The following is a 12,560-nucleotide window of genomic DNA, read 5'->3' as shown; positions in this document are numbered from 1 at the left end:
ACTGCTACTGAGAATGAATTTTAGAAGGCTTAAATAAAACACCCAAGAAGGTCACAGTGGCAATGGAGTTCTGGTTCTGGACAACAGCCCTGTAAATTTTATAGATCTGTTTAGTGTTCAGACTGCAATAGTTCTGAGAAGTCAGAACATGTTTGAAAAAAGTCTTTGGACAGATGCATATCATTGAATGTCACATAACTTGTCAATAACACTTGATAAACATTGTCCTTCATGCTACTATTGGAAGTGTCCATCTTTGCCGCCATGTGGAGACTGCCTTTGGACCATGGATTAGTCAGTCTTCATAATGTTTGTTATCATTACAGACAGGGAAAGTGACATTCAAGAACAAGGGATTAAGTAATGTTGCCTATTCTGGCAAAGCCAGAATTAGAGCTGGCAGGGAACATACGGTGCTTGTCTCCAGTGTTGAGCACCAAATAGCTTTGCTTTGAATCTGTGAACACCTTGGGATTGCCTCAGCTCCAGTGCTCCAGTTGTGTCTTGCTACAAGTTTTGGTTAAAGAAAATGCACTTTAGAGACTTCATGGATAAACTAGGCCAGAAATAAGGTTGTTTGTACATGATAATGCACTTTAAAAAATTAGACAACTTTCACTGTTACACAAAATGCTGTCCCCATTTTGTTTCTTTGTCTTCCATGTAGCCCTCACACTGTATTTTACTTTATGCCATTAAAAAGCTACTCTGAGGACCAAATTACTAATTTTTTGAGATTAATCCCATGTTCTTGCTTATGAGATAACTGTTCTGAACTAACTCATTGGGGTCCCAGGTCTGTATGAATGGACTTTACCTTGATGGGGGCTAGAGTATAAAGAGACATCAGTATTCTTTCTTCCTCCCCCTCCCAGCTCAGTTTCCAGTGAGGAAGGTTCAGTGATAAAGAAAACATTTACATGAAAGAGTTATTACATGCATCTGCTTTTCTCCTCCTCTGAGAGCAATTATGAACCATTTGAAAAAGGCTGTCCTTGAAGGCAGTATTTCTGGTATATCACCACCAGCAACTGTAGCAATGGAAGTACCTGTGCAGGCCACCCTGCAGTGTTACACTACAAGTCATTAACTATTCTCAGACCTTTTCTAGATAATGGTGGTTACCCAACCACCGTTGTCAGTTTATGCTAGAGTATGCCTCATGGATGTTTACTGTGCAGCTAAACATCCATAGTAACAAAAAAGACAAAACTTTGACAACTGTGTCAAAAAAAAAAATGCTTACATATTTTTATTTTCTTTGAATCTTTATAAAGCATGAATGTAGTACCATGGATCATTTTTTACGGAAGGCAGTCAACTTTCCTCTAGGTCAGATTTCCTCAGAGAAGTACATTATAATTATGAATGATGAGAAAATGAAAGATTTTAGATGATAGTTTTCACTATTAGGGAATTTTCCTTTTTGTTAGAACTAAAGGAGCATTGTTTGCTGGGGAGATTTGTACCCATTCACATTATCTGAGGGACTCAGAATTTTGAGCCTTTCAGTCACAGTGGAGTCCGAGATAGCTGGGATCAAGAGGCAGGTTGGAATACTTGTCTTAGTCATTATTTTCAGTGCTTCTCCTCCCTAGAAATTGTATGCTTTTTCCCCTTCTCCACATGCTGTTTTCATTCATTGTACAACTGTCATTGGCCCTGCAACTCCCAAGCCAGGAACATCTTTCTCTGAGGTCATGTAGGAGAATTTTCTGCCATGGAGCTATGTGGAAATAAAGACAAAATTTTTGGAAGAACAAGTTTGGGGTTTCCTGGGCATGACTTTGATTGTGTAGGGTGATCTGGAAAACCTGGAGCTTCTGGCATCTCCTTTAGACTTGAGCCAGTGAAGGGAATACCTTCACCAGGGCTGGAGGAGTGAGGGTTGCTTTGGGATAGCTCAGGAAAGTTTGCAGCAGGAGGTGTGAGAGAATCCTGATGGTTTAGAACTGGAGTGCGATAGACAGCTCCAGTTATTTGGAGTGGAAAGGACTTTCCCGATATGTTTGTCTTATTGCAGTGATGTCTGTAATAGTGATGATAGAGATGAGGAGGGTGTCCTGGAGGAGGAGGGTGATGTGGTCCACGATGGGGAGAAGGATGGTGGTGATGTGGTCCATGAGGAGGAAGAGGACAGTGTGGCCTACGATGGGGAGGAGGAGGGTGGTGATGTGGTCCACCATGGGGAGGAGGTGGAGGACAATGGTGTGGAGGGTGAAGGTGGTGATGTGGTCCACAGTGGGGGGGAGGAGGAGGAGCAGGTCCTTCATGGCTGTCTTGATGTTCTTCATTGAAACTATGGTTATGCTCAGGGTCTTCAGGTCTGGATTGAGAAGAGGGTGGACATCCATGCCTGTGATGATGCCTATGATGATGCCTGTGATGATGTCTGTGATGATGTCTGTGACCAAAATGATGATGGGGATGTCTGTGTGGCTGTCCCAGAGTTGAATATCTGCATCTTTGCCCATAGTCATGCTGCTGTTTATAAAAACACCAGTGGAGGAAATATTAAGTGAGATGTTAATAAGACAGAAGAAAGTGGTGAGAAAGAAAGAGAGGTGGGAGTTAGTAGGTTTGCATTTACAGTTCTGGTGATCTGTAAGGAAAAAAAAAACGTGTTTTTTTCAAGATAGAAGAGAAGGACTAGATGATAAAATGCCAAATTACTGAAAATCACCTGGAAATACTACACCATAACAAAATGAAATGATATAACCAACGGAGCAAAATTTGTGATGGATCAAAACAAAATAAAACCCACACTGGAGTAGCTGTTGTAATATAGACTGGAATACCAAATATGATAAAGATCATCTCCCCTCCTCTTGCTTTCTGAAATTCCTTTGAACTTGTTTGCCAATCTCTACTAACTTTAACTAAGGAGTATGATTCGACTGAGAGAAGACACCTTTGGAGGGAGTAGTAGGGACAGCTCAATTCTAATTCATGCTCTGATTGACCTAGCAGTCAAAAGCCACTCTGTCCTGACATGCTGCATCACACCCAGGCGGCAATAAAGGGACATAAACAGCCGTTGCAATCATCTGTCAGTCTGGACTAAGTGAGGTTGCTGTAGCCTGCATGAGGATATAGCCAGAGACATTTCAGTAAGTGAGTACCTACCCAGGGATGGTAGATTTCACAGCTTATATCTGTTTCATCAGGTTCATCTGGATCACTGATAATTCTTGCCTTGCAGAATCCCACGTGCTAAGCAAAAGAAAAGAAAAAAAAAATGCACATCTGGGTTCGTGTGATAGAGTTAATAGAAGCTACTGAAAGTTCAACATTTTAAAAGTTAGGCTAGTTCCTTCAATACCTAAGTATGTTTACATAACTTAGCTAGATCCTGAGCTTTCTGACCAGTGATACTTGTCAGTGATTAAAATATATGCCATTTTTTAGTGTTTTTGACTGTGAAGACCACTTTGCCATATGCATCTAGAGGGTTACTACTCTCTATCTTACTTCTCTTTTGATGTCTGTAAGAAATTGGTCAGCTACTGATGTCTCCAAAATGAGTACCCTGTGGGTGACTGAGTTTTATTCCTTTTTTTTGTCTTTGCTTGTCAAACATCTGTTCAGATTGGGCTATTCTGAAGTTTTGCTCAAAGTCCTCGAAAACAGACACTGTGTAGCTATGCTGTTTCAGACAAAGCTCAAGGTAGAGCTTTCTTCCATATTTATTTTTTGAAAAGTAATTTGTTGTAATCTTTTAGCATTACCTCCCTTAGCATCCTGTTTGCTGTGACTTTCACCTCCTGTCCAGTCATTGTGTGTGGAATTGCTCATGTGAAAGAGCACAGAACTCAGGTAAGGGGTTCTGTGTATGCTCTCTGTAGTGGATGCTTTGTCTTTATATATGTTTGGGCCATTAGTAGCCTATTATGATCAATGATTACAAATGTTAATAGCATTTTACACACACACACCAGTGGTGGCAGCATTGAGAACAGAATTCAAAACCTCTAGCCATCTGGCTTGTGCTTCATTCTAGTGAACTTTTGGCTCCGCTACCGGTTCATTCACAACCTTTTCCAGTCTTCTGGAGTATAAAGAGGCAGAGGAGAAAATGGGTGTAGATAAAACAAAAGTTCTACATGTTTTATTTTTTCCATATTTTTATTTCATTCCTTCAATTTCATTTCTGGGGAATAATTTATTCTGAAATTATGATCTTGCCTATTGTTTCTTTGGTGTAGACTATTACTGTAATGGGAAGGTGGGGTGAGGAGAGTACTTTAATAGTAATCTGCAGACAAGCCTGAATTATTCCACTGTCCATTCTGCTGCAGTAGAGGAAAAAGAAGTAACCCTGGGCTCACTGGGATGACATAATACATGTATTTTTTTCAAGATCTATGACTCATGTTAGTGTAAAAGTTTTAATGAAAATAGCATGAATGATTTACTAGGGAATGGCCACAATTTGAATGTGGAAGCCAGATCCAAACTGAAAAGCTCAGCTCTAGGTCTGTAATATGCTAGACTCCAGTTACATTTAGATTTGAGAGTTCAGATTGGCTCCTCATAGAATAAAAAGGAGCAGCTGTAAAATTAGGATCTGGACTTGGACATGCTGGATTTTTTATTTTGAGTTTGGGTGCATGCTTATAAAAACACTTGCCAATATTGTGGGAAGATCTTCCTGGTGCCACCCATTGTATCAATTCTCATTCTAAGACTTTACTTACAGCGTGCCAGTCATCCAGAAAATCACATTCCAATGCCTGATCTGCCTGTTGTGTGGATTTAGTACAGTTGGTCTCTTTTATAGAGAATCCTAAAACGTGACCTTCACGGGAGGCAGTCTGAAACCAAGAGGTCAAACAAGAAGTGGTAACAAGCTGTATTTAAAGTCCTGTATTTTTAAAAGCAACCATACTTCATATTGTTGTCAAAATCTGGTCTACCTCATGCTTTCATTACCTGTGCTGTTCAAATGTTCATACATATACGCGTATTCAGTAAGGAAAATAGATTAGATAGTTTATACCATACTTGCCTCACACCTTTATGAGTTCCAGGAATGGTTGCTTTATTTCTTTGTCTAGTATGTGTATGTTATAAAACCTGTTACTTTTATAGTGTGTGTTTTTAAGAATTAGCGTCCTTAGAGTCTTCTCCCTAAATTGAACTGCTGCTCCTGTGAAAATACAGAGATCTACTGGATGGCAACCACCCCTTTCCAGTGATGGGAGTGCATAGTACTACAGTGCTGATGTTAGTTTGGGATGAAATTCTGCCAGTTACTGTGAGATTGTTGCTTTCTCTGTTGTCAGTGGCATTATTCATAGAGAAGGCATTACTCCTTTAGAATATGGGAGAAGGCCTTTGTGATCCTATTAAAATCCATAAAGAGGTGTTTCATTTTAATTTCCGACTGTAGTAGTAGTTTGTTTGAAGTCTGTGTTGAAGGTGTCCATAGCATGTGTGTGCATGCAAGTTTCACTAGTTTAACTAAATCGGTTAAAAGTGGATGCACATACTTTATGGTATATTTTTTTATCGTAATTCATAGTTTCTAAGTAAGTGTTATGCAGTCTGTTGAAATCCAGTGGTACAATCTAAATTGTCACTGTAGCTAAAGACGGCAAAGTGTGAAGACAAAGCATTTAGGGAGAAATCCATGAGTCCAGGCAATCTGAAAACAGCCACTTGCTAAATGGGAGTAGGGGTATATCCTGCATGGGACTACAGTGTAGAACACTGTTAAGTTTCTGAGCAATATTAAAAGCTGCAGGGAGGTGGGGGTGGCATGCTATAATTTAGGCAGTTTCCAAGATCAACAGGTATTATGGCAGGGGCCATAGGACCTCATTACAGAGGTGTCCTGAATTGACACATGTGTTGGCACAGTGATCCTGTGCTGTTTAAGTGAAGGTCTCCAGTACCTACCACAAGAAATTGTGGTGATGTGAGAGTTATACTTCAAATCACCCAAAGAATAAGTCTTCATGTCGACATCACTGAAAGATGGAGGTCTTATTTATCAGAGCCAGTAGTTCTTCAAGAGGTACAGCACAGATACAAATTTACCTCCCGTCCTTCAGAGCTCTCAGAGTGCTGCTTTGCTCTGCAGCAGAGAGTCAAAATGATGTTGAGCGTGTTCCACTTTGTGTTGTACCCATGTGCTAAATATTCTGAGTAAAATATTATCTGACTTCAGTTGACAGAATGTATGACTGTGAAAATACACATGACTGTACATCTTGAAGAACTCTGGTCAGTAGCAAATAAACTCTTGTGTGTTATGATATGATAGGCAAATAGGCATTCAAAATAAAAATATGCACACAAAGAAGGCTCTGACATTTTGGATGCCATCACACTGTCATAGTTTTTAGCAGATGAGAAATCCTTTTGCTTTTGCATGCCTAAAGTAAAGTTCATAACAAGTCTTTGCAGAAGCAGGACCTTCAATTTTAAACATGATTTATGCTGAGAGGTGACAAACAATAGTTCTGATCCTAGAAGCATTTGAGTTCTAGTCCCATGGTTTTGGAGCTGCACACAAAATTTTGTCATTTATAAGTAATCCTAGGACAAAATGCCACTTACCATCTTTTCAACTTTGTCCACGTCAAAGTAGTTTGTGTGGTTACCCTCACTGTTGAACTTCTCCAGGGCCTTTGCAGCAGTATTTTTATGTTGCTCGGTGACTTCTAAGACTTCAACTTTCACAGGACAATCTTTGCACTCTAATAAATCAGGAGGAACTGTGAAAACAGAGAGTTTACTAATATTGCGATGGATATTAATACTGTTGGGAGTGTGCATGTGCCTTTAATGTGAACTCATAATGAGAAACTGAAATGCAAGCGTTTCCTTGGAAGTGAAATGCCTATCCCTCACTCCACAAATATGGGTTTGTCCTGTAACGTGAAAAAACCCCAAACCTGTGAAAATGAATGAATGTTCTTATAAATCTTTTAGCTCCACCTTAGAATCTTACCACCCCAAACAGGCATTCTTTCCAAGTTTACTTTTTTCCTGATATTCGTTATCATGTTTTGATGGACTGGAACGGTGATATCATCTGACATTAATAAAGTCTGCTTTAGAAGCATAGGGTAACCTTAATTCTATTACTCATTCTTAACATTCCATTTGAATTATCTAAAATATGAATTGCAAGCAGATGAATGAATCTGTTACGGTTACCATACACTAGTAGTGCACAGACTTGTAATTTGGTACTAGGGCTGGTTTGAGGTAAGCATTGGCTTACAACAGTGGTTATTTTACCTGGACTTAATGTACAATTAAATCCATATAGTTGAGGTTTCTTCAGCAGCTGGCTTGTATATGTGATAATCTTACATTGCCCAAAGTCCTGAGAGGGGAAAAAAAACGCATGGATTTAATTGGATGTAGGTGATCATAGAAATTATGCCTCCTTCTAATGTACAGTACTTCTAAGAATAACAGATGTGGTCATTAATGGAATGTTTGATCTGGTACCACTCAAAATTTGTATTCAGATAAAATAGGAAATCCCTCTACAAGAGCCTTTTTTTTAATTCTCAGTTTGCATGACTGAGTAGACAATGGAAAACTAAACCAGCCTTCTCAGTCATTCTAATACTTATTTACAGTAAGATAATACTAGCTAGCAGGGGAAGTTAGGATGCCAGAGATACTCAAGGTCACATAAATCTTTATCAAAAAGTGGATGGACCTTTTCTTCCATTCATTTTCCCCATCTTGATAAAAAGAGTAAATGTGGTCTCTTCTCTCCTCATGGCCTTCGTGCTTTGTCCTGTGTGGTAGTATCACCACTCTCCTATTTAAATAAAGTTTTGGACTAGTGGTTCTCATTCCAGACTGCATCATTGGACCGCAGCAATGAAGGACAAGTGTTGCTACATATCATGTGTACTGACACTACCAATATTTCATATTGTCATACCACAAATGCTATGACCGAAAACTGACAAAATATAACACTGGTATTTCTGGCTAATATACTAGGAACATGCTTAAAAAAATAATTTCTAGTGCCCTTTTGTTGTCAGCAAATTATTCTTAAAACATCAGTACTGCCACCAGCAGTGGAATGCGGAGTATAGCTCCTTTGAGACAACTAGTTAAATAAAGCTGCACTTATTTGAGGAGTGAACCCTTTTCCAAATCTTTAGCTTATGTTTAACAACTCTAGAATTCAATAGACTTTATTTTATAGTGAGCCATATTAAAGCCTAGTCTTCACTTAGAGATTTTGTGACACAGAAATTTCTGGGCAGTTCAGATGAAGATCAAGTTAATGCAATATTGACATATGACTCTGCCTGGGTGCTATTACTTGCCATGGAATAGGTGTCACTGTATTCACAAGACTCCCAGTGTCTTCTGGATAATACAGAGCATTCAGTTTCCAGTACATCCAAAGTTAAGTAGAGGACTGATGAATTTCCCTGGAAGATAAGTGCAGGTAAAAAAGAGTTTGTGTACAAGAAGTTTGGTCTGAAAGAAACTTTTTTTGAAGTAGATATGTTTAATCTTTAATGTAGCTTCCCCAGTTCCTTATTAAGGTTTTTCTGAGCTGACAAGCGTAGAAAGGGTTTAGGCTGGAAGGGACCTTTGGAGGTCATCTTGTCTGGCCACTTGCTCAAGGCAAAGCTAACTTCAAGGTTAGATTCAGCTGAGTTCTATATATCACCAAGGCAGTTGTTCCACAACCTCTCTGGGCCATTCCAGTACTTAATCACTTTCTCCATGATTTTTTTTTGGCCTTACACCTAGTCAGAATTTCCCTTCCTACAACTTAGAACTGTTGCCTCTTATCCTTTTGTTGAGAGCCTGTGAGAAGAGTCTGTTGTTAACCTGGCATCCATCAAGTAGGGAAAATGCCAATGTTAAAAAGTTGCCATTCCCTCTTTCTGATTTTCACATAGAACATATTGATCTATTAGGAAATCAGTTGTCTAGGCAGCCAATTATTAGCTACATCCATTTCAAATGTCCTTAGTGACCAAGTACTCTTTCAGAACTTTGCTTCCTGCTCTGTTTGTTCAAGGAGTGATGCAACAAAGCTGTAATAAACCCTACAAAGTCAGGAGCCTTAGCTCTGAAATTCTTCTAGTGTGTTCAGTCTCCTGAGCAAATAGGATGGAGAATCAGAATTTGAGTTTGGCTGCCAGTGTAATGGGATGTGGTGTTAAGAATTATCTGTGGCCCACAGAAACAATTTTGGATTTTTCTGCAGGAAAATGAATCTCAATTCACATTTGGAATGGATTGTTTAAACTTAATGCAACCCCTGTATGGACAGACATTCAGAATGAACACAGACGTATTTTATTTTGTCATTTAGATAAAATAATGCAAAGCCGTTCACTCTGAATAAGTGTCCTCAGGTTTTATGAAATTTCATCCATTCAGATTCCTTTTTCAGAGTGTTTCTGTATAGACGAGACCTTGAGAAAGAGTTACTGCAGTCTAGTGTAATATTTTTATTAGTAAGAGTCCACCAGTGTCATGTTAAACACTAGTTTTGCCGTATGCGTATGTCTTAGCATTGTCTCTATTTTTAAAATAGGGGCTAGGTGATTTGCACAGACACATGTTATTCAGTGGCAGAATCAGGAAAAGAATATAGTTGTCCTGGACACCCATCCTGCCTGCTAGCCACATGATTATTCTCTGCCTAGGGGTAGTTAGTATTTCTATTTTATTTTATAAATCCCAATAATTTCAAGCTGCTAGTCAACATATTAGTACAATGCAGACAGAGAAGAGAACAGAGACAGTGAGAAAGACTATTTTTTTCTGGTTTGTATTTATGGGATTGCACTGAATGGCAACGTAAGATAGGTAAGATAGTCTTTTGTAAAATGTGCTATTCACTAGGAGCCCTCTAAAACTGAAATGACTAAATACATTCACTTTGTCATCCAAACTTGTGAAATGCCAGAGAAACCAGTTCATCCCTGGCAAATATTTATTTTCTTCAGCAGGATGCATTTGGATTCAATAAAGCCTAAAGCAGAGCTTGGGTGAAATTGAGTGTCTACATCCAAATATGCAGTAGGAAATTCCTCTGTTCATCTGCTGGATAGCTCTTGGAAAAAAAATTATCTTATATGGTGCCTTCATGGTTGTTTTAAAAGCATCTTGGGCACCAGAGTTCTGCACTGCACAAGCCCAGAACTGTTCTAGTGTGAATACTTGAGTATCTTATGCTTCTAGAACTCCCATGTAAACCCAGTAGAGATCCAGCTGCTAGGAATTGCTCTGCTTAAGTTTCTAAGGGGGTTGATGTGATAGACTTGATGCATGCTATTGCATGGAGATAATCAAAATAATGTTCTGGTCTTTTTTTTTTTATATATATTATTTTTTTAATGTCATCTTGGCAGTGGAGCCAACGTAACTTCTTGCGCAATAGTGTACATGATCAGTATGAAGGAGACCACACCTGGTGGCTTTGGGTCTGAGAAGGTACAGAGACCTTACAGGGAGAATTCTTTAGCAGTAAGAGAGATAGAAGGGTCTTTTCTGTTCTTCTAGATTCTGTGTGATAGCTGAAGCTGTGGCCCTGGACTGCAGAGACAGCAAAATTCATTAAGGGGACAAAGCAAAACATAAGCATGGTAGTCTAGTGGTCATAGCATTCATCTGGAAGTGTGAATCCTCAGCTCTGGTCCCTATTCCAGGTTATGGTTCTACAGTTTATATAGTCAATAATTGGTTAAAATGTAGAAACACTGGGATTTTTCTTTTTAGAAACAACTATGGTTTTTCTCGTTCATCCAATGAATTTTGCATGTCTTACTGCCCAGTGGCTCCGCTTCACAGGGGTGGCACACACGTAGCTGCATGGCAGCAGTATTCTTCAAGGATGGGAGACTTGAGGGCTTAAATCTCTTAATGCTGAAGAAAGTATACCTGAAGACCTGTAGGAATATGGGCTTTGGGTCACTTTCTGAGCTTTTTCTTGTCCTAACAAGCAGTCTTAAGCAGCTCCATCAAAAACTAGCCTGTTTTTTCAGTTGCCATACTGAGGTCTGTAATACACTTCTTAAACAGTGCATGTGTGCCTGGATTCTAGTTTCATAGCCAAGCAGCTAAAAGGTAGCCAGGTGTATTAGTAAATCTGCATGTCCTTGGTCTCTTTTGTCTGCTAGTTAAAGAAATTTTTTGTTCTATTGCTTTTTCTGCTATTTATTTGTTTTAGCATTTAGGCAATCATTGAGAAAGGCTTATGTATCCTCTCTAGGAAACAGAAATAGAAATAGGAAGGAAATAGGAAATGACCGATATGGATTCTCAATCCAGCCCTTCCTCTGTTTTGCTGAGTGGCATTTTCATCTCCTTTGGCTTCCTCTGCTTTTTTCCCTTCCCTCCAGTTATCCAGCTATCTCCAAAATTAAGATAATAACAAAATACCTATCTTGCAGGATACATTGATCTAATTAATGTTAGACATTTGCAGAATAAGAAACCCTCCAAATATAAATTTTGAACATAACATCTGAGACCTGACAAGAGACAGGACAGATTAATTTCCAGCGTTGTATAAAGCTGTTCAGAGCATCTCTTATGCAAACATCCTGTCGGCCAAGAAAATAAAGGGCATCCAGCATTGTTCGAAATAAAGCTTACATACACTAAATCATGCACAAATGAATACTGAGATAGTGTAAATCAGAGCTGTTTCATTGAATTACATCAACATTGCTCTGTTAAAAGCAATAAACATGAGCTTTTAATGATCTGGCTCATTATTTTAAAATCATAGTCTTGTGTAAATCAGCCTTTACATTGATACTTACTATATGTAGTTCTTGTGCATCAGCAACACGGATTAAACCGAAAACATAGCCATCTCTGCGATGTCTGTTGACCAAATCCAGGGCCACTCCTGCATCTGTTTCAACAGTATTACAGTCTGCAGGTGTAATGCTTGTTTTGTTTTGGGCATTAGAGCACTGCAGTAGTGTTAGAAAAAAAGCTGAAGCTAGAAGCAGCATTTTGTTTGTGGTGTTATGTCACTTCTGCCTAAGCTCTGATAAAGCCAGTAGTCTGCTTTTGAATCAGAGTAGCCCACTGAAGTTATAAATGAATGCTAAAAGGGCATGGTTTTATATATGTGTTGTGTCACAGGGCCATTACCTTGACCCTGGATTAATGTTTGCAAACAGCAGGTAAATGATTATATAGTGATTGAGCAGATTTTGAGGAAAGTAGGCCTTATGGAAGGTAGTCTCTGGACTACCCATCAAAGATACTATGTTTGTGATTCTTTAAGCAAGCATTCTGCAGTAGTGTTTTACTATGAAAAATATTTAGCTTCTAACAGTGTGCTGCTGAGCCTGGCATTAAGAAGGTCCAGTTTATGTATGCAGGTATTATGCAATCTTGGTTTTCTGTTTACTGTAAAAACAGTTGAACTGAAAATATGCTGAAATATTTGTGGTCAGATGATGGCTATATCCATATCCCTGTTTTTACAGATCCTTATCTGGCAGAGAACTAGTGAAAGGGAAACAAGTATGTCACTCAGATTTGGAAAAGGGATGTAGCTCAAGGTACACTTGCAAGCTGGTGGT

At 39.0% G+C, this 12,560-nt stretch overlaps 1 protein-coding gene across 2 annotated transcripts; it reads right to left on the bottom strand.

Moving 5' to 3' along the window:
* Positions 1 to 1,230: 1,230 nt before the first annotated feature.
* Positions 1,231 to 12,047, bottom strand: HRG (histidine rich glycoprotein). 2 transcript variants are annotated; one of them, XM_076341275.1, is made up of 7 exons: positions 11,784 to 12,047; positions 8,316 to 8,423; positions 7,255 to 7,342; positions 6,568 to 6,725; positions 4,701 to 4,817; positions 3,130 to 3,216; positions 1,231 to 2,484 (listed from the first exon to the last, which is right to left on the bottom strand). In XM_076341275.1, the coding sequence occupies exons 1-7, from the start codon at positions 11,979 to 11,981 to the stop codon at positions 1,699 to 1,701; spliced, it is 1,542 nt and encodes a 513-aa protein (XP_076197390.1). In that variant the 5' UTR covers positions 11,982 to 12,047; the 3' UTR covers positions 1,231 to 1,698. The 2 variants fall into 2 exon arrangements, with proteins under 2 accessions (XP_076197390.1, XP_076197391.1); XM_076341276.1 differs by having other exon boundaries at positions 1,231 to 2,481.
* Positions 12,048 to 12,560: the final 513 nt, after the last annotated feature.

The sequence above is a fragment of the Aptenodytes patagonicus genome, chromosome 6, assembly GCF_965638725.1.
Source record: "Aptenodytes patagonicus chromosome 6, bAptPat1.pri.cur, whole genome shotgun sequence".
NCBI lineage: Eukaryota > Metazoa > Chordata > Aves > Sphenisciformes > Spheniscidae > Aptenodytes > Aptenodytes patagonicus.
Note: the sequence above shows the minus strand (reverse complement) of the source record. Positions and strands in the feature narration are given on the sequence as shown.

Bases quoted from the DNA above. Each gene is read 5' to 3' on its own strand.
- HRG (XM_076341275.1), bottom strand. From the start codon at position 11,981: ATGCTGCTTCTAGCTTCAGCTTTTTTTCTAACACTACTGCAGTGCTCT. The intron at 3,217-4,700 runs GTAAGTAAAGTC...TCTTTTGCTTAG, and splicing joins TTCTGGATGACTGGCACGCT to CACGTGGGATTCTGCAAGGC. The intron at 2,485-3,129 runs GTAGGTACTCAC...TTTTATAAACAG, and splicing joins GTGAAATCTACCATCCCTGG to CAGCATGACTATGGGCAAAG.